The sequence below is a fragment of the Sporisorium graminicola genome, chromosome SGRAM_16, assembly GCF_005498985.1.
Source record: "Sporisorium graminicola strain CBS 10092 chromosome SGRAM_16, whole genome shotgun sequence".
Taxonomy (NCBI): Eukaryota; Fungi; Basidiomycota; class Ustilaginomycetes; order Ustilaginales; family Ustilaginaceae; genus Sporisorium; species Sporisorium graminicola.
In genome coordinates, this window is record NC_043726.1 from 102,678 (window position 1) to 125,397 (window position 22,720).

The window sequence follows — 22,720 nt, forward strand, 5'->3', positions numbered from 1 at the left end:
AGACGGCAACGATTCGCCGTCCTTTCCCTGTCAGCTCGATGTCGACCGACGAAGATGTTATGATGGTTGTGTGTCAATCAATTCCGCGTCGGTGGCGAACCGATTGTTCAGGTCGCTCGACATTTTATTTTGCGCACCAACACTACCTGGCCAAAATTCAAGGCAAAACTGGGGCACAGAAATTCATCAAGAGAACATGCTGGCGGACCGAAGACTGCTTTGACGTGTTCGGTTTGATCTGAATAATCACGACAAGAGCTCTGTGCTATGCTGTGGCGTGTGCTGTGATTGTCGTGAGCGGTGGTGGAATGGCGGAAGAGACATGTACTTCTTATCGAGGTTGTTGAGCTGGCTCTCAATCTGTGCGCCGAGCATAGCATTGAAGGTGTCAGTATCCTCACACTGGGGACGCTGCATACGGGAGCTTTCTTCGAAACAAGATTCTTGAGAATGTTAGGATGGAAGAAACGTCACATAATGAATTTAAACAACGAGGGCGAAATCTCGGTAGAAGGAAAAGAGAATGGCAAGGCTCGTGCAAACCAAGTCTGTCGGCAGTGGCACTGTCCAACATGCTTCGACTCGTTGGTCTTGCTTGCACCACATCTTCAAATCTTCGTTCACAGGCCCGACATTGGCCCGTGTGTTCCACGCAAGTTCCGCCAAACCTCTCGTCACGATCACCCCGCGAGCCATCGCATCAGGGCACTTCTCCCGCTCTTTTTTCGACGCACAAGGCCGCAACGTTGCATTGATCGGTTGGCAATGGGCTCATAATACAAGCACCCGCATCAACTGCTACAACCGCGCAACTGCCTCCTTGATTCATCTACTGGATTACTGTGCTCGCCAAGCACCTCATATCACCTGATGATGTCGCTTCCATCTGACCACGATCCACATGCATTTGTGGCCGACTGCGTCACCAACTGGAGCGACCATGGCGCGTCGCAACTGTAAGTCTCATCATAGCATACGGCAGCAAGCACTCGATCCGCAGCTCCGCAGCTCCGCATCTACCATCACGGTCGATCACCAGTCTGACATCCAACTGACCTATCAACCGACCAACTCATCTCGCAACCAAATCGGTTCCATCTTCCCTTCAGTAAAATCTGTGTAGACGACGCCATCGCACGCACATATCAGGGCCACAGGAACTCGAACCTCTTTGCGCTGCTTGCTGCCAGTCTTCGTCTCTATTGCATGACATCACGTACGCCGGAGGATTTTGCGTCGCAGCTCTTCGACCTTGCAATCCAGCGTGTCAAAGAAGATCCAATCCAATCCATCTTTTCAGACTCCCTGCTCGACTCAATATGGAGCATCGACCTCGAAATCGAATCTCGCAATGATCTTATCTGTTCTCAAGCACAGGACACTGGCAGCGACATTGTCATAGGCATGGACCCGCAAGATTCAATACCTTCTACAGTCGCACGCCAACGACTTGCTGACCTCGTCCATCAGCTCATCTCTGCCTCCGTATTCACTCATGACCAAGCAGCTGAGAGGCTCGAGCCCAGCCTGACCACCTTGATTGGTCTCATTCCTAACGAAGCTTACTTTAACAAACGATTTGTCCAGCTTCGTACAGCCCGTCTTTTCAAGCAGCAAAAGTTCAACCTTCTCCGCGAGGAAAACGAGGGGTACACCGCACTCATCACCGAAATCGTCACTAATCTTGGTCCTTCCGTCGCTGCCGTGCGATGTCGACGGCCGAGTCAGGACGGTCAACCGGTCTCTGCCTCCATCTTTGACAGCAATGCGGTCACTGTCGTCGAGCAAGAATCTCCTCTCACCCGCAATCGCCGAGCAGCACGTGTCATGAACAACGTGCAAGCCCTCATCGGCTACTTTGATCTCGATGCGAATCGCGTTCTCGATGTCATTCTCGACCTCTTTGCCACCGAAGTCATGCGTCACTATCCTTTCTTTCTCGCCTTGCTTGCAGATTCCCCCTGGGCGAATTCAAGCACAGCATCAACATCGCCTTCCGCCTCGAACGGGACTGGCAGCAAACACCTTTTCGGCGGGCTCGATCTCGACCTCTCTTCTGACTCGGGCGATCGCATCTGTGCTCAGCTGCTTGGCTTCAAGTTTGCCCACTACCGTCATGCCGATACCAAGGACTCGACCCCGGACGAGCTCTACTTTCTTGCCGCTCTCCTCATAAAGACGGGCTTCGTCCGTTTCGCCGATCTCTATCCGCATCTGTCGCCTAACGAAGAAGGCATGAACAAGCTCCACGCTAAGCATCGACAGGCCATGTCCGCCAAACTTTCGAGCGCTCGAGCCAATGCTCTCTCCATGGCTGCTCCTCTAACCGACGACGCAGATCCATCCTCTGTGCGCAAAGACTCGTCCAAATCCGCTGCAGACGCGCCACCGAAGGAGCCTCCATACCAGACCGTCGGTCTGCTGCGCGCCTTGCTTGCGCTCGGTGATATGCGCCATGCCCTTATCATCCTCGCACGCTATCCCTGGCTCTGCTCCGCGTTCGACGAAATCGCGGACGCCTACATCCGTCTGCTCAAGGTCGTCATCCAGCCAGCGTACGACGAGATCTCGTTCTCGCGCATGAACCCAGCATGCGCCAGCGCTACAGTCACCGCACCCAAGCCGCGCTGGGATGCAAAGCAGCAGCAGGTGATCCCGCCTGCAGTCAAGAGTCTCACCTTGACTCGCAAGGTTCCGGAACCTGTTCCTTCCCTCAATTGCCAGCAAGTGTTCTTCTATCCGCACTGGACCGACTCTCTTCCCAGCTGCCACAGCCTTGACGATGTTGTTCGCATCTTTTTGCCCCTTCTCAAAATCCTCGGTGTTCCTCTGTGGAGGGATGCCGCGCTGCTTCAAAAACTTTGCCGCCTGACCAAGGTCGGGTTCCGACTGGCGAATGCGAGAGACGCCTCAAACGGTGCCCCAGCAGACGACTTTGACGACTTTGACGAGCCTCAACCGGATCCCGAGAGCCAGATCTGGTATGACGTCTTGCGATTCCACCTTCTGCCCGCACTCTCCTTGTCGCCTCCTAATTCGGGCATCGTCGACGAGATTTGGATGCTCGTTCGTAACATGCCCTACGAAAAGCGTTTTTCGTTGTACGGCCAATGGAAGAACGACCTCTACCAGCTGCCCGAGCTGCGCGCAGCGCAGGCTGCGACAGAAAAGGAGGCCAAGGGTATCCTCAAAAGAATCAGCAAGGACAACATCAAGCAATCCGGTCGCAACCTCGCGAAGGCCTCGCATTCCAACCCAACCATCTTCTTCACCGTCGCACTGAACCAGGTCCAGGCGTACGACAACCTCATCCAACCCTTGGTGGAATCAGCAAAGTACCTCTCTCAGTTCGAGTACGACATCTTCTCATTCAACCTTGTCGACGCCCTCAGCAATCCGGAGAAGGAGCGCACCAAGCAAGATGGTACCAACATCAGCTTGTGGCTCAAGAGTCTGGCTGCCTTTTGCGGCACCCTCTTTCGCCGCTATGCCATGATGGACTGCACTCCCATCCTCCAGTACTTGGTCAATCAGCTCAAGGCTAACAACTCGAAGGATTTGGTGATCATGTCCGAACTCATTACAAAAATGTCTGGCATTGAGCCGCTGGCCAACCTTGCGGATGCACAGGTCGCAGCTTTGACAGGCGGCCGCCATCTTCACATGGAGGCGATGATGGCTGCCAACGCGCTTACCGGTAGCAAAGAGCGACTCGCGTACCGCCGCTCAGGTCAACGTCTACTGCATGCGCTGGTGGAGAGCAAGCTTTCTGTGCCCCTCCTCATCTTGGTCGCCCAGCAGCGTCAAGCTTGCATTCACCTCGTGCCAGAAAGCGAGGCGCACCTCAAATACCTCGGGAACCTGTACGACTCGTGCCAGGAGGTGCTGCTGCAGTACGTAGAGTTCCTCTTCAATCATCTCGAGACTGCCGATTATGCCTCGCTCGTACCTTCGCTCCAACACCTGTGCGTACGCTTTGGCATCGAGCCTGCTATGGCTTTCTACATTGCCAGGCCTAAATTGGTACACAGTATGAAGCAGGTCGAGGCTGTAGAAGCCGCTGAGAGGCTCCGTGCCGAGCTCACAGCCAGTCGTGCAAAGGTCAAGGCAACCGAGGACGTCAAAGCGGCGTCGGACGAAGCGCAGCAAAGCATTCAAGGTACAACGGATGCAAATGAAGATGGCGACGTGGACATGGAAGATGCCGAGACGCTCCAGTCGACCGCAAAGGGCATCGAGAACGGCGAGGGCACGCAAGCTGGCGACGCAAACGGTGTCACAGCGGCGCAAGAAGTCGAGCCTTCGTCACAGGCCAAGCAGCCATGGCACAAGGGTCTGCTGGATGCTATCGCCGCTGCGAGGGAGGTGCTTCCCGCCTCGGCTCACTCAAATCTTGGGGTTCATTTTTACGTGACCTTCTGGCAGCTCAGTCTGGCCGACATCAACGTGCCCATCGAACGATATCAGCAAGAAGTGAAACGACTCAACGCCCTCATTCGCGAAACGACGCTCGAAGACCAACGAAAGCGTCTCCAGGACAATGTCAGTCAGCTCAACGCCGAGATGAAGGACCAGATGAAATCGCACGAAGTGACGCGGAAGCGATTGATGGCGGAGAAGGAGCACTGGTTCAGCGACAGTGCCGATCGAGGTGCGATCGTGTCGCAGTTGATCCAGTACTGTCTGTTCCCGCGTGCACTGCTCTCGCCTACCGACGCCATTCTCGCTGGCAAGTTCATCCGCACTGCGCACAACCTCGGTACCCGCAACTTCTCCAGTCTCACGGCGTATGACAAGATCTTTGTCGATCATATCGCTGCGGTCATCTTTTCTTCGACCGAGAACGAGGCGCGAAACTATTCGAGGTTTCTGTACACAATCCTCTCCGATCTAACTCCGTGGCACCGTTCATCTGAAACGTATGCCAAAGAAGCGATCGGTCAGAGACTGCCTGGCTTCCAGATGCGATGGCATAACCGTCATGGTGGCGAGGAAATCCCATCGGCCGATCTTTTGTCATGGGAGCAGTTCCGCATTATCTTTTGCAAGTGGCAGGACTGCCTTCAACGCGCCTTCAAGAGTTGTCTCTCGTCCAAAGAGTACATGCGCATTCGCAACACCATCATTGTGATGACGAGGATCTCCCCTTTCTATCCGTTGATCGAATCCACCGGGACCGAAATTAGCGCCCTTGTGGAGTCGCTTGCAGCAAACGAACACCGCGGAGACCTCAAGATTCTCGCGCAGGGCTTGTTGGCCACTCTGAAGTCGCGCAAGAAGTCTTGGATTCCTTTGGGCCGGGCTCGAACCGTACCGAATGCTCCTGCCCCTGCCAAGACACCTGCCGCGTCAGGCGACGCGGTTACGTCAGGATCAGAGACCGCCTCGAAGAAAGACACGCAGAAGTCGAAGGAAGATGACAAGACGCAACAGTCTGTCCGTGCCAAAGAGACGGCAGATGCAACGGCGGCGCAGCCAAAGAACGCCAACGCTGCTCCGACCAATGGCGGTAGGGCGGACAAAGTCCCAGAGAAGGCCAGCACTCCTGCGCCTGCTGGAGTTCGAGCTTCGACTGCAGCCGTGGGATCGAGCGGTCGGGGGGGCGCCGCTACCAAAGTACCGCCCAGTGCCAACCTCCCTACTCGTCCGGGACTGCCGTCGCAGAACAGTGCACCAGCCGAAGCGAAAGATCGTCGGTCCGCTACTCCAGCCGCTACAGCGGCCAATGAGCCGCGAAGAGGCGACGATCGTGGCAGCACAACAAAGGCGGACGACTCTTCTCGCCGTGGTGGTGGTTCAAGCGAGCGTACTCATACTGCGCCACCATCTGGACCGCGTGGCGATGCCACGCGCGATAATGGGCTTCCTACTCGGCCTGCGCGTGAGCCTGCCCCGGCTAGCGATCGCAACCGTGCCAGCAACGGAGGCGACGACCGACGTGCACCATCGCAAACACCTCGTGACACGAGCGACAATAAATCGTCTGTTCGCCCCACAGCAGCAGGGGGAGAAGCGATGAACCCGCCTTCGGGCCCTGCGAGCACTACGAGCGCACAGGCTGCCCGCTCGCGCGCCGACCGCGACCGAGCCGACCGGCCGTCATCCGCTTCCCTCTCGACGACCGCTGCAAAGGACAAAGACGTTCGAGATCGGGACCGCGACCGTGATCGAGACCGCAATGATCGGCAGAACGACCGCGACAAGGCACGCATCTCGGAGCGAGAACGCGAACGCGAAAAGGAACGCGATCGACGCGATCGGGATCGCTCCGTTCGAGACCCAGTTCGAGACCGAGACCGAGACCGCGAGCGCGAGCGCGAACGAGATCGAGAAAGAGATCGCGCACGGGAGCGGGAGCGCGGGGCCAATGCTCGCGATCGGGAGCGTGACCGAGATGACAGGAAGCGCGGTGGTGGCAGCGCGCAGGCAAGTCGGAATGGTACACCTACGCGCGACGTTGCAGACAGCGGTCGCAGGAGTGGTAGCAGTACGCCGATTGCACCCCGTCGCGATCGAGAACAGTCACAGCAGCAGCAGCAGCGTAATCGAGAATCTGCGGCAGCCACACCCACCTCTGCTCGATCCACACCTGGCGTCGGCAGTGCTGCGGACGAAATCACCATCCGCGGCGGCGCCGAGCAGCAGCGAAAGCGCACACTGGTCGACCGTCTCGGCGGATCCTCGTCATCAGCCGCTCCCTCGCCAGGTGGTGGCGCTTCACCATCCGCTCGCACCGCAGAACCCGATTCCACGACGGGCTGGGACACGGAAGAGACGTCGAAACGCATCAAGATCGATCGGAATCCGAAGTACGCTGCTGCGGGTCCACCTGTGCCGCACCCCTCGGCGGCCATTCCGGAGGGCCCGCGGTCGGACAAGCGGCACCAACCGCAGTCGCGCAATTTGTTCGGTGGCGGCGGTCGTCGGGATGGCGGTGGGCGTGACCAGCGGCGTGATCGTTCGGCTCGCAGGGCTGGAAACGAATGAAGATGCAATCCGGCTCGGGACCACATTGACACAGTTACACTCATCACACGCTCACACAAAACAATACTGTACACACATGCTCGAATCAGAAAACGTCCGTCAGACACGGAACGCATCCACCATTCGCAAAGTCTCGCGCGTTACATCAATCCATGCTGAACCAAAGCGTCTCGATACGTGTCACTGTTTGACCGTTCGATCGACAGGTCGCGCTTGAGCCGCTTGTTCTCGACCTGCAACTGAAGCTGATCGGCCTTGGTGCGTTTGAGCTGGTTGCGCAAGAAGGCCAATTCGTCGGCCTCGGGGGTCTGCGTGTGCTCGTAGAGCATGTCGAGCTCTTCGTTGAACGCCTTGTGGATCTCGGTGTTTTCCAGACGTCCGTCGGCTTCGAGGGTGGTGAGGAGTTCGCATTTGCGTTTGAGTGCCGAGAGCTGCAGTTCGAGCTTTTGCTTTTCTTTGACCAGGGATGCGTCGGCCTCCGGTGATTGCGTGGGTGCGTTCGATTGCGAAGCTTGTGCGGCAGCAGCGGTGGAGGAGGCGGCAAGGGCGGCAGTCGCCGTATTCAAATCGTGCACGATGCGGTTGTGCATGCGGATGGACGAGATCCACTTGGCGTCTACGTCCGCAAACAGGAACTCGAGCTTTTTGACACGCGAGTGGATGTGGTCCACCTCGGCGCTGATCGAAGCCGTCGCGTTGAGATCGACTTCCTTGAGCACCGCTGTCGAGTCCTCGCCGCCGCCGCGTCGCTTGCGTGGAGTGCGCACATCCGCGTCCATGGCAGCCATACTGCTCTGCAGGATCTCGACGTCGCATCGCAGTAGGTTCATCTCTTCCTTGACCAAACGCAGGCCATGCTCCATGGCCTCGTTCCTGCGCCGCGCCTCTAGCGATTTGGAGGCAGTGGACGACGTCCGTGCTGGCGCGATGGGTGTTTTCGCTGGCGCACCTGCTACTGCCTTCTTGAAGGGATTGACACTTCCGTGGCCCTGTTCTGTCGACTCTTCGCTTTCAGAGATGGATGGGCGTTCTGCTGGCTCTTCGACGGAAAGTCGAGCTAGAGGGGCGGAACGCGGCAAGATGGCTGGCGCTCGAGATGGGACTGCGCTATCGCCGTGTCCAAGAGAGGGTCGCTTGCTGAGTGACCTCTCCCGAGCCGGCTCGGCAGCGTCACCATCGCTCGATGACAGCGGCCGCTTTGTACCGGATACGCGCCTCCTGGCTACCTGAGGCATGTCGTCGTTGCTCTGATCCGATTCAACCGCTGCATACGAACTCATACTGGAGATAGGCCGCTTACCCTTCTCAACCTTCTCGCCATCGTTCTCCATAGGATCCGCTTTTGGTGCCGGCTTTCGACGAATGTTGAGAGGAGTGGTAGGAGCACTAGTGAGCCAGGACGGCGATGCAGGCTCTATCCGTGAAGAACGCGGTGTAGGACTGGGACTCGTCTGTTGTTCTCTGGGACCCGTCGGTCTCCGACCTGCGGAGCTCGGCGTCCGGCAGAGTTCAACTGATCCGTTCCTTTGACGTTGCTGGTAGGGCGCTTGCGCCTTGGATGGGGACCAGCTCGGTGTACTGGGCGCGGCGCTCTCGGTTCTGGCGCGTACATGAGCGCCTACGCCACGGCCTCCGACCATCGTACCGGTGCCCGTCCTGCGCGCGGAGAAGGCCGATTGAGAGGCATCTGCAGAGGTGGACAGCAGCGAGACCGGGTCAGGTGTGACAGCGCGGGCTCGAAGCGCCAGTCGATCTTCCTCCTCGTCGGCGCTGTCTGCACCGCATCGACTGGCTGCGCTGGAAGGCGGTCCAACGGACGATGACCTGCGCCGGCCAAACCGCCTGAACGAGCCCGGAGAGTTGGTTGGGCCACCGCCGCCGCGTGTCAAAGCCTCCAAAGCTCCGCTACGGCTGCTGATGCTGGTGCCTGCCGTAGACATGGTCATACCGCGACTGCTGATGGAAGCGGCGTTGCTGCTGAAGGTGCTCTTGGAGGCATTGCTGTTGCTGCGACGCGCTGGTGAACCAAAGACGTCGAGGCTGGAAATGCCCGCACTGGATATGCTCGATGCTGCACCGCTTGCGCTGAAAAGCAAGGAGCGCCCGAAATTCTCGAGACCGGCCGCTGCCTTTGTTCGCGGACGAAAGCCAGATCCAGACGGTGTGCCAGGCTGGCTGAGTGCATAGTTGCGAACTGCACTGCCGAAGCGCTTATCGACTTCGTCAGACAGCTGCGTAACGTGGTTCCCCAGGTCTACCGATGACAGCTGATGCGGTTCGCCGAGCACTGGGCCACCGTCGTGGGCACCTTTGGTTCGCACCTGGGCCACCAACTCCTCCTCCATCTCGTCTATCTGGCTGATGTCCAGAATGGCATGGGGATGGATCGAGTCGGAGCTGCCCAGACTTGTTGGTTGACCTGTGCCGTCTCCGTCGACATAGATGGCCACCGCAGATCGATGCAGCTCGTCCGCGTAGGTCTTCTTGGAATGCAAGTGGAAGTAAATGACTTTTCGCGCGTCTCGAAGACTTGAGCTTGGTTGCGCAGCGCCGAGCAAAGCGTCACTGGAGTCAACTCGGGAGCGCGAGGCAGGTAGGACCGTGCAACGTGTTTCACAGCGACTTTGACTTGCTTTGAACAGGGCCTTTGCCTTCCAAACGCTTTCGAGGAAGCGCATCTTTTCAAGTTTGGCCGAGACATCAGCGTCCAGGGAGGCGGAGCCCATCTGAGCGCGGGAGCCGTGCGTCAAGGATGGCGAGGCGGAAGGGTCGACGGCGACATACTGGCGCACGGGTCGGTTGGTCCACTTGTCCCCGGTGACGTGGCTGGGTTGACGGAGCAAGGTGAGCTGTAGATCGGTTCCTCCCAGATCCTGAACGTCAATGTCCATAAGGCTGATTGAGCCGCGGAAGGCAAGCTCGGACTTTTTCGCAGGAGAAAGCAGAGATGTGTTGGTGCTCTTTTCAGTGACGGTCTTCATTTGCGATGTGAGTCGACCAATGTCGTCAAGACCGACGAGTTTGCGACCGCTCGTGGATGCATGTGAGCGCTTCACGATAGCCAAGCGATCGTCAAAGAGGAAGAGCGAGCAAGGAACGGGCTTGAGGCCAGAAAAGGAGGCTGCTATGCCGGATGAGGCTGCATGGCCGTCGAGGGGAAAGTCATCTACGTCGATGCAATCGATGAATCGGCGGTGAGCGCTGATGAGCTCGGGAGGGAACGAGTCGACGTTGCGGCTGAAGCTCCAGAGAATGGCGGCCCGGCGTGTTTTTTCGTCGGCTTCGCAGCTGGCGATGCGACTGACGATGGCGATGACTTGCTCGAGGCGCGTGCGGAGCGGGTCGCGAGGCGGGACGTGTTTGAGGATGGCATCGATGAGAAGTTTGTAGCGAGGAATGCGCTGGATGGGCTCCATAAGGAGATCTCTGAGACCCGTATTGCCGATGTCGGAGACAGAATACTTTGTGCGATCTGTAAACTCGCAAAAGGCGCGGTGCTTGGCCAGAGTGCGTTCGATGTGCTTTGCCTTTTCAAAGTTGGCAAAGTAGTCGGTATAGCAGGAAAAGCACGACATGTGGTCGTAGAGAACGTCGCCGAGGCCGGCGCGGAAGGAGTCCTGATCCTGAGCAGCGAGACGCTCTAGGTCATTGAGGAAGGCACGGTTTGCGCCGGCGATCTCGCCAATATTGCCAAAGAGCCTTTGTGCTTCGTAGAGAGGGATGATGGCGGTTTCGCGGTTCTTTGCAAGCGTGCGAAGAGGGATGGCGTACCTTTGGTAGAGGACATCGACGCGTTTGACGTAGCTGCGTTCGGTGTCGATGAGCTCCTGAACGCGGCTGAAAAGGCGGGCAGGATCGACGTTGGAGGGCTTTGCGCTGGAGGAAGGAAGAGGGGAGTTTGTGGACGATGATGAGACAGCAGTGATGCTCGATCCGCTCGAGGACCTTGGGACCGGCGCAGCATCTTGCGAGATTCCCGTTGCAGCAGACGGGTCGGCATCATAGTCGTGGACCGCATCGCCCAGCCATGCTTCGAAAGCGGCGGCACCATTGACTTTCGAGAGAGAAAATGACGAAGCGGTGGTAGAAGCTGACTGCTCGAGGATGACATCAAAGTAGAATGCGCGTGACAGGCTGTCGCTCACTCCCGAGCTGACAAAGTTGGAATGGGTAAAGGCAGCAAAGGTGTTGCCGGATGCTGCATCGATGGGAAGGCCATCGTGCCGTCTAGGAGTGGTGTTTTTCTCCGAGAGCTGAGAAAGGCGCTTGGGGGAGGTCGGATCGCGTGCGAGGCTTGCTACTATGCTGTTCCCGGCGCCAATGCCTGCGAAAGGCGATCTGGGCAGGTTTCGAGGGGGCATCTCGGACGTCAACCAAAGCGAGTTGCTACTGTTCTGAAACGCCGCGTTCAAGTTTGCTCGAGTGGATCAGGGCCTTGCATGTGTGTGAGATTTCGTCGCTTGCCGTGCTTAGTCCTGGGGTCGATGCATGCTGGGGAGATTGATCGTGGTGGTGGCGGTGGTGATGGTGTGTGAGATAGAATACCGTCACCAAGCCGAGTGGTCGATTGACAGCTGACAGACCAACACCGATTATCTGAAATTCCTCCACCAAACGCAGCAGCAGTTCCTCCTCTCCACTGCACAAAACAACACGCGCGAGGGCGTCCCCGCGCGTGTTGTTGTGCACGCATGACCAGCGAATTGGTTTTACTTTGTAATGTTAGACCGTTCTGGCTAACTCAACGGGCCAAAAAACAAATTGCGGCTTAGTCAACCAACATCAACAGCAGCAAGGGACGAGAGCCAAGAGCGACGTGGAAAAGCAGGAATTCTTCTCAAAAATGGCCCAAACGCCCGCTGGCTTTGTGTGGTTGCTGCTGCTGCTGCTTGTGCCGTAGATCAACCTTAAATTCCAAGTTCGATTGCGAGCCGTGGTCGCGCGCTCAGGCTGTCTGTCTGTTTTGCAGAGTGGCGTGCTGTGCAGTGGGTCGTCGGACTGGACCGCTGCGCACGCTGCACCAATGAACCCTTGCTTTCCTCTTCTCGCCAGTTCGGTTGAGGGCAGAGTGAGTCCAAGACGGCGGTGCCACCAACTCGTGTCCTTCCTTCCCTTTTCTCTCCACTCCACCTCTCCTCGTCGCTACACTCTCGCACACTCGATCCCCAGACTCTTGCGCCTTCCGCAGTCGTACCACTTCCAAACCCGAACTATCACCTTAACACAAACAGAAGCAGTCCTCTTCCCACCAACCGCACAATGACCGACATCAACCAGAGCATCGTCGACCCCGTCGCCAACAACGTCCAGCCTGTCGCCAAGTCCGAGGACGACGACAAGAAGGTGTTTGCCGGCAACCTTGCCTTTGCCACCACCGAGGAGCAGCTCAAGTCGCTCTTCTCTGAAGCTGGTAATGTGTGAGTAGATCCACCACTGACGCTCTCTCTCTCCTCTTATTGTGCTCCGTTTGACTGACCACATCCTATCGCTTTCCTTCTACACAGCACCCACGCCCAGATCATCACTCGCGGCACTCGTTCTCTCGGGTACGGATTCGTCACCTTCTCCACCGAGGCGGAAGCACAGACTGCCATCCAGCTGCTCAACAAACGCGATGTCGGCGGCCGCGAAATCAGCGTAGAGTCCGCCAAGCCCCAGTCGGCTGCCGCCGACGCTGACAAGCCAAAGGCGCGCAGGACGCGTTCCAAGAAGGACAAGGAGTCGTCGCGTGCGCCACGCCGTGCCCGCGCCGATGAGGGCGAGGAGGGCGCTGCCGAGGACGACGCAGCAGCGAAAGTCGCCACCAACGGCGACTCTGCAAACGGCACCAAGCCTTCCAAGTCGGCCAAGCGCAGGCAGAAGAAGAAGGCTGCTGCTGCCGCCGCTGCTGCTAACGGCGAGTCTGGCGCTGCTACCGAGGGCAAGCCCGAGTCGAGCGAGGCCAAGACACGCGCGCCGCGTGCCAAGCGTGACCCCAAGGGCACCCCTCAGGGCGAGCCTTCCAAGACGCTCGTCTTTGTTGCCAACCTCGCTTTCAGCACCACCGACGACTCGCTCAAAGCCGCCTTTGCAGACTACAAGGTCAAGTCGGCCCACATTGTCAAGCGACGCAACGGCGACCGCTCCAAAGGCTTTGGCTTTGTCGACTTTGAAGACGCCTCGGAGCAGCAGCGCGCCATCGCCTCGGCGCAGGGCAAGCAGATCGACGGCCGCGAGGTCACCCTGCAGGTCGCCGTACAGAACGACAAGGCCGAGCAGCAGACTGGAGCTGCTGAGGCTGCTCACACCGCCGCTGCCTGATTGCATCCAGCTTCTTGCAACTGATCGCTAACCCCCCCCTGCACACCATGTAGGGCCCTCGCCGCGAGCTCCTTCAAAACGTTGTTTAATCACACTTATTCTCGCTCACGCGAACAAAATACAAAGCGATGCAGCAACCTTTCCCGTTACGTGTTCAACCCTGTGCGGCATGTGAATAGCTTGGGAACTTCTGAGGACGACCTTGCGCAAGATGCGTTTCCATCTCGATGTCCTCGTCGGCCCGCCTGACTGACTGTGATCCAGATAAGCTGCTACGTGATGCCTTGCGCCAGCGACGTTTCGCTCTCTGATTGCGCGTGCGGGGACGATCCAAGCGCCTTCGGAGACCGTCGACAAGTTGTTGAGCCACGAGTTCGGCCAGCAGCACCGCCGCACAAATAGCAATGGCTCCATCCAGCGCAGCACCGCTAGGCGGGCCGTCATATACGGTGAACACCACCTGCAAGAGGACTAGCATCACAGCAAATCCAAACCGCAACGCCATGGCCCACCGAAACGAGCGCAGCTGTCGATGGCGCGAGCTCTGCATGGTCTTGATCACGATGTCGATGGTCAGATACACCGCGCTAGCCACGTAGATGTACTTGAACTGAAACAGCGATTTGTCCACGTACTGAGCAAGCGAGTCTGGGTTGATGACATTGTCGGCAAACCCGAAGTAACTACGAAAGGGCAGCACCAAGCTGGGAGCAAATTGCGACGACAGCGCACTGCTCGCGTCGGTCGCGTTGGCCTGCGCTACCAGCTTCAGCGCTGCCTCGTTCCCTCCAGCAAGGCCGACGACCGAATCGACCAGACGCTGCGCTTCCGACAACGAGGGAACATTGGCCCCGTCGTTGCTCTGGATCACGGCAAGGATGGATAATAAGCCCCTCCATGTTCCGTTGACCGAGAGCGGGCTGCTCCCAAGGTCGTCGAGCTGATCCAGTCCTTGCTCGGTCAAGTTCTGGCCAAATTGTGCATCCATCACGTAGCTGTTTATGTTTTTGCCGAAGCTTTCTATGGCGTTGAGCGTGTTCATGAAGCTGAGGATCTTTTTGAGACCAATGACGAGCAGCGCCGAAGCCATGTGCAGCACAACGTGAATATAGGCCCACAGCACAACCAGCACCGAGTTGAGGTCGATCTGACTCGTGGCGCGATGAAAGTAGCCGGCAAACTGGAGGATGACGATGAGGACACAGCTGACCGTTTGCAGGATCGTATCAGCGCCCCATCCGCCACTTTCGATCGCAGCACCGCCTGTAGCTTCGTTCCGTAGTTTTGCACCGGGACTGATCTTGTTGAGCGTCTCAGCGATTCCGGTGAAACCCTCGCCAAGAATAATCAGACCAAACAGAATGAGACGCTCGGGCAGCACACTTCGTCCCAGAGGGGAGAGACTGCCGCGCACCTCGTTGACAATCTGAGCCGCAGCTTCGATGACGATACCGACGATCCACATGACAAGCAGAGGAGCGGTAATACCGTTGTGACGCAGAAAGCGGCTGAGGATCCAGAGAAGGCCGGACGCGACCAGCGAGACGATGGAGACGAGGTGCGTTTGAGCGACGCCTGCAAAGCTGTGATGCCGGCCGCCATCCATGTCCGCCCGTCGAGGGTTTGACCTGCCCCTGCGCCAGAGCACGGCATCGTGAGCGAGCACCACGACATGGTCGAGGGCCAAGGCAAAGCGAGAAGCGCCATAGATCTGGCTGAAATTGGTAAAGCTACCTCTGGCGAACTCGGAAGGCGTGGTAGAGAAGGCGACCCACAGACCAAGAACAGCTACGCGGACGACGCGCTGGCACGACTTGAACAAGTACGGTTGGTGATGCGACGGACGACGGTATCGCACGTCGAAGTAGGCCTGGCTCCACCAAGCCCACCAAAGCGCTGTAAAGTAGCCGAGGAAGGCGGCAACGTCGCGGAAGCGTTCGAGCGAAACAGCATTGCTGTAGGTATTGAGGCAGGCGGCGAAGAGCAAGTCGAAGAAAAGATCGCTGTAGCTCGGAGCGTGGGAAGCTGCGTGTGAGCTTAAAGCAGCCATGGCTGGGGCATCGGGAGAGTAGGCGATCTCGTTCGCTAATCCAGTGTGGTCGGAGGCAGCATGAGCAGGAGATTGAGGCAGAAGGGAAGCGCGGTCAGCGTCGATATGGTCGTGTTGCCGATGTTCTTGCACTCGCTCCTCGAATGGTGACGATGCAGGACTTGGTTCCGACTTGCGGTCTGTGCTGGCCGAAATGGGATCGATTCGAGACTGCGTGTCCGAGTACGCCGGAGCCTCTGACAAGGTGTCTTGCCTGGAAGGGGGCATGTCCGCCGTCGAAGATGGATGGGCTTGCGCCATAGCAGAGGCTGTGACTGGAACAGCGCTCGAAATGATTGAGCTCGTCGGCTGGTGCGAGTTGGCAGGTCCATGCGCTGCTGCTAGTGTTTCTTGACTGGTGTTGCCCGTCATGGCATCCTGGATTTCGCTTCTGTCGCGAGCGCCACCCAAGCTCAGTGAATGCAAGCTGATCTGCACCCAGCGGCGGTGACGGTCATGGAGGCAAGAGAGCGAAAGTTCTTTGGTGACCAGACCCAGTCGAGACGGAAAAGTCTCTCGCTAAACGCGAATTGGAGAATCGGCGGAGTGATTGCTGGGTGCACTGCCTTCCCGAACCGTCAACCTTCTTTTTCTTCTTGTTGTTGAATGCAAAGGGCCAAGCCAGCCTTACTACACGTGCCAAACACACAATATATTGATAAATAAAGGAGGCGTTCCAGACTCACAGGGCTCTGCTGTCCGGGGCTTTGAACACTGGCGTTGCCGCTTAGCGCATTGCGCATTTCTGTAGCACCTTTAGAGGGCAAAGGGGAAAAAGGGGCTGGTGTTAGGATACGAAAGGGTCACAAATTAACACCAACAGAAAAAGAAGGCAGAAGGCGAAGAAGGCTAGCCTGCTCGCTTTTGACGCCCCGCGCCGTTTGTTTGTTCGAAAATGGACGGCTGGCCTCTCTGTGTGGTAGTTTGGCGGCGCTCAAGTTGACCCAGAAGCTGCGAACCGCCACCTGAATCTTGCATCGGGCGCTGGTTGTCAGACACGGTCCCCCCTTGACAAACCTCGTTGTACAACGAGAGATGAAACCGGCTCCCTCGTGCCGTCGTGGTTGGCAGCTGCATCGATTCACAGCGAGATCACCTGCATCTCAGATAGTACATAGAGCTCGACCTAAGTGGGCGGTTGCTATTTTGGAAAGCATCGTCTCGCTTTCGGTGTTTCAGAATTAGGTCGAGAAAGCGAATGGGTTTGCACGCGGTCCCCAGAGCACCAAGCCAAGCGAGCGCGGCATCCATCACCCCCTTACAGCATTAGCTGCAGCGGCGCTTGTCCAGCAGCAGCCAGCTCGTGATCACTGTTCCCCACATTCTGCTTGTTGGCCCTCCCACACTCCATGCATGGCTCAACCATCGTTGCTGACTGCTGTCTACTCTTGATCTTGCTTGCTTCGACAGCAACGGCGAGCGAGCGGTTTTGCACGTTGAAGGAGAACAAATGTCTTGAAAGCTGGAATTTGAATAAAATGCCAAAACTAAGCCGAGATAATTTTCCCGACTCTCCGCCAAGCCGCCTCCGCTCACACGCACATGCACACGCACCCGCTTTGGCACTGCCTCCCTGTGTGGTCTGCGTCTGAGAGAAAAGTGTCGCTTTTGACGGCGTGGTCTGCCTACAGTCACATTTCATACTGTACCTTTCGAAAAGTCACAAAGTCACATTGGAAAGCCATATGCAAGAAGTCGATCGTACCTTGGTCCACCTCATCATCTCGCTCGTATTCCTCCTCGCCTTCATCTTCATCTGTTGGCATTTCGTCGATCGTTCGGGATCCTTCTAATCCCCTTGTTCAGGATCATCGCGGCTCGACATCGGACAAGCACGCACGCACACGCCACCCAACAACCGTTGACACGGTCCTCGTCTCGCCCTACGTTCCTTTGCTACGCTTCACCGTTGCAGCTCCACCTCACTCTCATCGCGCTCGCCGATACCTCGAGTGAACCTTGCGCACTGCGCTCGTCTCAACGCATGCATGTACGACTAGTTTAGACTTTCCTTTCGACAATCCTTCCTTGGATCACGCTTGGACCTCCTCACCCGCTGCGCTTCGATCGCTCCTCACTTCGCAAGGCGATCGTTGGACTGCCAGATCAACCCCACTTCGCCGATAAGTCGGCACTCCATCATCGTTGCTTCATCTCGCCTGCACTCTCCACCGCCGTCGCACACGCCACCCGCGTTCCACCTTCGTATCCATGACACGCTTCGTCGACCACTTGTGACCTTCTCTTCAGCAAAGCGCTCTTGCATCGCGCTCCTGGCTCCGCGTTCTAGCGTACTTGCGCCTTCCCTTTCGAGACCCTGGCGTTGAAGCCCCGAGCCCGCCGCGAATCGGCACTCGAAGCCACTATCTTCCTGCATCATCTGCTCTTTGTCCTCGCCTAACATGCCGTTCACCCATTCATACGCTTCGTCCGCCATTGCCGCCCGCTCACGTCAGGACAAGGGCGCGAACGGCGCTGCCGGCAGCAGCAGCAACAGCAACAGTAAACCCCGCAGCGACATCCACATCCTCAACAGCGACAGCAGCCGCAGCGTAGATGCGTCGTCATCACGCTACCAAAGCTCGTTGCAGTCTGCCACCAGAACAGCTTCACCTTCCGCTAGCGAGCACGACTCAGCTGCGCGCTCTCGTCTGTTCTCGTCCGGTCGCAAATCTCCCGACCCCTTCCGTCGCTTTCGACGTCTCTCCTCGTCCAACTCTCTCAACATTGTCACAGCTCCCCCCGCCCTCGACTCTAGCCAGTCGTTCGATTCGCAGCAGCAGCAGAGGCATTTTCTGTCTTCCGCCGAAGATTCCCAGATCCCATCATATCCTGCCACATCGCGGCGCGCGCCCTCGCCTGCTCCTCTCCACACTCCACGCTCAGCTCCTCCGCCGCTGCCCTCGTCCTCCACCAAACCTGTCCTCCAACGGCCAAAACGTACAAAGTCATCAAGCATCTCCATCCTTTCTACAGGCTTGGGTTTACGATCTCGAGACAACCACCATTTAGAATCATCCTCCGACGTAGACATCCGTCGTCGACATCGCAAAAGCGCCTCCCTCTCCAGCTCGGATGTCGATTTCTCCAGTTCGGCATTGGATGCTCGGCGCGCTGTCACACCGCAGCCAATGCTCCGCCCTGCTTCCCCCTCGCCTTCTTTCTCCGAAAGCGTTTATTCAGTCCATCATGACCGTGTGGCCGCACCGTCGAGCTTGCCTCCAGGTTCGACAGAGCCCAAGTCCAAGCAGCACAAGCAGGCGTGGTATCAGGCACAACAAAAAACCATCGAGCTCGAAAACCCTTCTAATCGCGGAGCGCAGCATTCTGACTCGGACAGCGCAAGACTCTTTCCACTCAACGTCGCTGTTACTGACCACGTTGGGCGTGGTCAGCGCGCGCCAACAGAGTCACGATCACCTCGCCCAGTTGTCGAGACGTTCTTGTCTGAAGAGGAGATGCTGGCGGCCGGCATTCACATCATCCGGCGGCGAGACGCCGACCCCGCGACATCCTCTCCCAGCTCCAAAGATTCAGCATGCCTCCCAACGCCGCGCATGACTGATCAGGCTGCCATGCCGGCTATGCCCCCACGCTTGTGTGGAGCCGACCACCCGGACTTCCTGGAGCTCATCGATTCACCTGTCGACCGCAAGTCATCGGGACCTCTGCTCGAGCAACTGGTAGACCCCTCCGCCTCGTCTGCATCCATGCAGCGCGCACTCTCGCACTCACGCAACAAGTCAAGCAATGGAAGCCTCTCGATCTCCTCCGCAAGCTCTACCGACTATCTGCCTCATTCTACCAACAACCTCGACGACGTCTCGTCGCTCCACAATGGCAGCACCGGCAGTCTGAGCAGTGGAAGCAAGCATTCATTCTCCTTTGCCAAACTCAGACGTGCTGGCTCGAAGCAAGAGAATGTGGCTGGCTCTCCTCGCCCATCCACAGCCAACTCTTCCAGCGAAGATATAAGCAGCAACAGACCTTTCCTCTTTCCATCGCGCAGTCAGTCGTCAGCCCAGCAGCAGCAATCGCAACATAACCCTTCATCCCACGGCAGTGCCGCTGCACCCGGTTATCTCACACCGGGTCCGGGTCCGTCGGCGTCTCCCTTCCTTAACAAGCACTCTGCCACAGTCGGGCGTGCTTCTCGCAGCACAAGCACTGGAGATACGGCAAAGAATGGCCTCGCTCAGGTCTTCAATGGTCGTGGCTCTTCTGCTGCCACCGTTGGTGCCTCGTCCGCCGGGGCCTACCACGCTCCTTCTAGAAGTAACGGCCTCCCTCCGCCCAAACCGCCCAAACCCAAACCCAGCTTGTTGAAGGCTTTCCCGCGTTCCAGCGGTGGGGAAAGTAGCTCGACATTGGGCTCCGTCTCGGCACCCAATACCTCAAAGGAATCCTTGTTCAGGTCGCCAAGGAACAATGGCCTCCTTTCCGGCGACATGCTGCAACCTCCAGCAAGCGCGGGAGCAGGCAACGGCGTTTATCGCAACATTGCGCACTCATGCTCTCAAGAAGCCGTGGCTAAAGCCCGGCTGGATGCAGAGGCGCTTCGCACGTCCGCAGGCACACCGCTGCCACCACCGCGCAGACTCAACCAGACGCGCGGTGGCTTTGCCAGTGCGGCTGCAGGTGGGCCAGGGGGCCTACCAGCGATGGGAAGGACCATTTCGGGCAGCGGAGGTGGTGGCGTTGTTGGCGCTCTGGGTCACGTTGGTCAATTGGGTGCTGCCGTGGGCCGAAGAGGATGGGATTTCATGAAGACGCTGCAAAACTCCAACAGCAATCCTTCGGGTGTTGTCGCATCTTCCGGTCGCTTCGGTGGTGGTGGTGGTGATACTGCTGGTTATCGTAACGGCAGCTACTCTGCTGCTGAGAACGAGCCAACACGGCAGTGGCTGTTGCTGCTCGATGGCCCAGACTCTGCCGCTGTGCGAGCTGGACCGGGTAGCGTCTTCGGCGCGCCCCTCCAAGACGTTGTGCTTCGATCTCGTCTCTCGAGCATCAATTCCGAGGGCAACGATCAACTTGGCGTACCCGACCTGGGCCAAGAGTTTAGCGCCAACTTCCTCTTGTCGCCGCGCTCCACACCGCGTGCATCGGTGGCCGGCGCTGCGGCCAGCGAGCCGCTGAGTCGGGAAGAGGCACGCCATTTGTTCCTGCCGCGTGTCGTCGTGCGCTGCATCCAGAGTCTCGAAAAGTGGGGCCCTTCCGAAGAAGGCATCTACAGAATCAGCGGACGCAGCAGTCACACAGTGAAATTGCGCTCGTACTTCTCTGACCCACGCAATGACCTGCGACTCGACGAGATCAATCCTGCCGATCTCGACATTAACTCGGTCTGCAGTCTACTCAAGAGCTATCTCAGAGAGCTTCCGGAGCCGCTCATCCCTCTAGCGCAGAGTCAAGCGCTCGATCAGGCAGTAGGTCGCCTGCTTGCTGACGCTCCAGATGCAGCTGCTCTCGTGGCGGCGGCAGGCGCAGGGAGTGGAAGCGGCGGAAAGGCCACCGAAGCACGCACAGCCAACATGGATGCGAACAAGGTCGCAAACGAATTGAGCCCATTGATGCGCCAACTTTCCATACACAATTGGTATCTGCTTCGCGAGTTAACAGAGCATCTGGGAATGCTGGCTCAGCCGGATGTGGTAGCCCGGACAAAGATGCCCATCAGCAATCTGACGTTGGTGCTGGCGCCGACCGTGAGCATCTCGTTGCCGGTGCTGCAGGTGTTGGTGCGATATCGCCAGGCTGTCTTTGTCGGTCCTCTGCCTGTCGAAGATTTCAATGCGGTTGCTCCTTCCTCTGTTGCAGGGGCCTCTGTTACAGCTGTCGGCCCTCCGGCGAGTGCGCTGGTGAAGGAGCAGGAGCTGCAGCAATCGAAGCGAACGCAACCGCCTCCGAAACCTGCCAAGCCGGAAAAGCTCGAGTCGCCATCGAGCCGGCTGCCTGTGACGGTGCGCAAACGTGCTTCGTCGATGGGATTGGGGGCGTTACTCTCTTCTCCCACGCGCAAAACAGCCGCAGCTGCGGCGGAGGACACGAAACGCCAGCACCACCGACGCACACCCTCAACAACACCATCGATCGAGCTGCCCGCGTACCTCGCCGAAGCCGCGGCGGCATCGCGGCCCACCTCGCCATCGCCTACTTCCCCCTCATTCGCATCGCACGACCCCTACGAGCGTCCCTCGACATCGCTGGGACATTTCTCAGAGCTCGCTTCGTCGCGACCATCCCACCCGACGCTCAACCGGGATCGGTTTGGCGGGTCGCGCGATGCGGCTCGGCGATTCAACGCTCTCGCGCTCCACGACGACCGTAGTAGTTCTCAACAGCGCCGGACGGCGGTAACGGTGGAAGAAACGACACCGATCGCAAGATACTACGCGAGGATCAGGGAGGAGGCCGAGCGCCAACGCGAACGCGAGCAGCGCGGTGGCCCAGCTGCTGTGCAGGATGAAGGCGGGGAGCGGGATGGAGCCAAGACACCGCTTGGGTTAGGCGCCTCATCGTCACTCAGCAGCATGCCTGTCTCTGCAGCCACACCGGACAGAGGCGAACTTCGCAGATACTGGGCGGAGAAGACGGCTTCTCCCACTTCATCCGTTCGCAGCCCTATTCTCGGCACAAGCGGCGGATTCGGTGGTGAGACGAGCTCCGACGCTGGCGCAAATCGAAGCGGCCGCACGTCGGCACTCGACCGCCCACGCCCGCCCACCTCGAGTTCCGCCAGCTTCTTTGCCGGTCGCAGTCGGCGCCAGGACTCTGCCAACGGGTTGGGCACATTCACTGCGCGGCCCAGTGGCAGTTCGAGTTCGATTCCAAAGCTCGTCGCTCGCTCGGACAGTGCGAGCTCAAGCCACGGGGACGTTGGCGAGCGTGCAGGGACTAGGCCGTTGAGGATCGTTAAGAAGTCGTCGGGCGGAAGCGGTGGCAGTGGTAGTGGCACCGAGAAGCAAGAGCAGCAGCAGGCAGAGGACGAGGACGTGGAGGATGTCGAGACGACGCCGAGGATGCGGTGCATCGACAGGATGCAGGGTGAAGACGAGCCCAAGAGCGGCGATGTCGAGGATCAGATCGCAAGGTACTTGATCAACGGGCCGAGACGCGTGTAGATCCGCATCCTCTTGTAACTTGACTTACGACCCAACACACGCCCACGTGCACAGCCAACCTTGAACTGTTGTCACCATAACGTGTTTCTAGCCTGAACCCTTCCACGAGCGGCAATGCTTGCGGTGCTGAGAGAAGACAGTCGTGTGCCCTCCGAAAGCCCCAGCCCAGCACAGCACGGTCTTGACGCTCACGAGCTCACACACCCGGCTTTGATCTGAC

The 22,720-nt window shown here is 58.2% G+C and overlaps 5 protein-coding genes across 5 annotated transcripts; 3 read left to right on the plus strand and 2 right to left on the minus strand.

Annotated features, from left to right (window-relative positions):
* Window positions 1-870: 870 nt before the first annotated feature.
* On the plus strand, window positions 871-6,987 carry EX895_002656 (uncharacterized protein; the record flags this gene model as incomplete). Its single annotated transcript, XM_029883254.1, has 2 exons — window positions 871-956; window positions 1,110-6,987. The coding sequence occupies 2 exons, from the start codon at window positions 871-873 to the stop codon at window positions 6,985-6,987; spliced, it is 5,964 nt and encodes a 1,987-aa protein (XP_029740289.1).
* Window positions 6,988-7,127: 140 nt separating this feature from the next.
* Window positions 7,128-11,348, minus strand: EX895_002657 (uncharacterized protein; the record flags this gene model as incomplete). The annotated part of the gene is made up of 1 exon (XM_029883255.1): window positions 7,128-11,348. One exon carries the CDS (start codon window positions 11,346-11,348, stop codon window positions 7,128-7,130), a length of 4,221 nt encoding a protein of 1,406 aa, XP_029740290.1.
* Window positions 11,349-12,246: 898 nt separating this feature from the next.
* On the plus strand, window positions 12,247-13,287 carry EX895_002658 (uncharacterized protein; the record flags this gene model as incomplete). Its single annotated transcript, XM_029883256.1, has 2 exons — window positions 12,247-12,404; window positions 12,492-13,287. 2 exons carry the CDS (start codon window positions 12,247-12,249, stop codon window positions 13,285-13,287), a joined length of 954 nt encoding a protein of 317 aa, XP_029740291.1.
* Window positions 13,288-13,441: 154 nt separating this feature from the next.
* EX895_002659 (uncharacterized protein) lies at window positions 13,442-16,119 on the minus strand (the record flags this gene model as incomplete). The annotated part of the gene is made up of 2 exons (XM_029883257.1): window positions 13,442-15,808; window positions 16,063-16,119. The coding sequence occupies 2 exons, from the start codon at window positions 16,117-16,119 to the stop codon at window positions 13,442-13,444; spliced, it is 2,424 nt and encodes an 807-aa protein (XP_029740292.1).
* A 1,659-nt stretch (window positions 16,120-17,778) lies between these two features.
* Window positions 17,779-22,500, plus strand: EX895_002660 (uncharacterized protein; the record flags this gene model as incomplete). Its single annotated transcript, XM_029883258.1, has 1 exon — window positions 17,779-22,500. One exon carries the CDS (start codon window positions 17,779-17,781, stop codon window positions 22,498-22,500), a length of 4,722 nt encoding a protein of 1,573 aa, XP_029740293.1.
* Window positions 22,501-22,720: the final 220 nt, after the last annotated feature.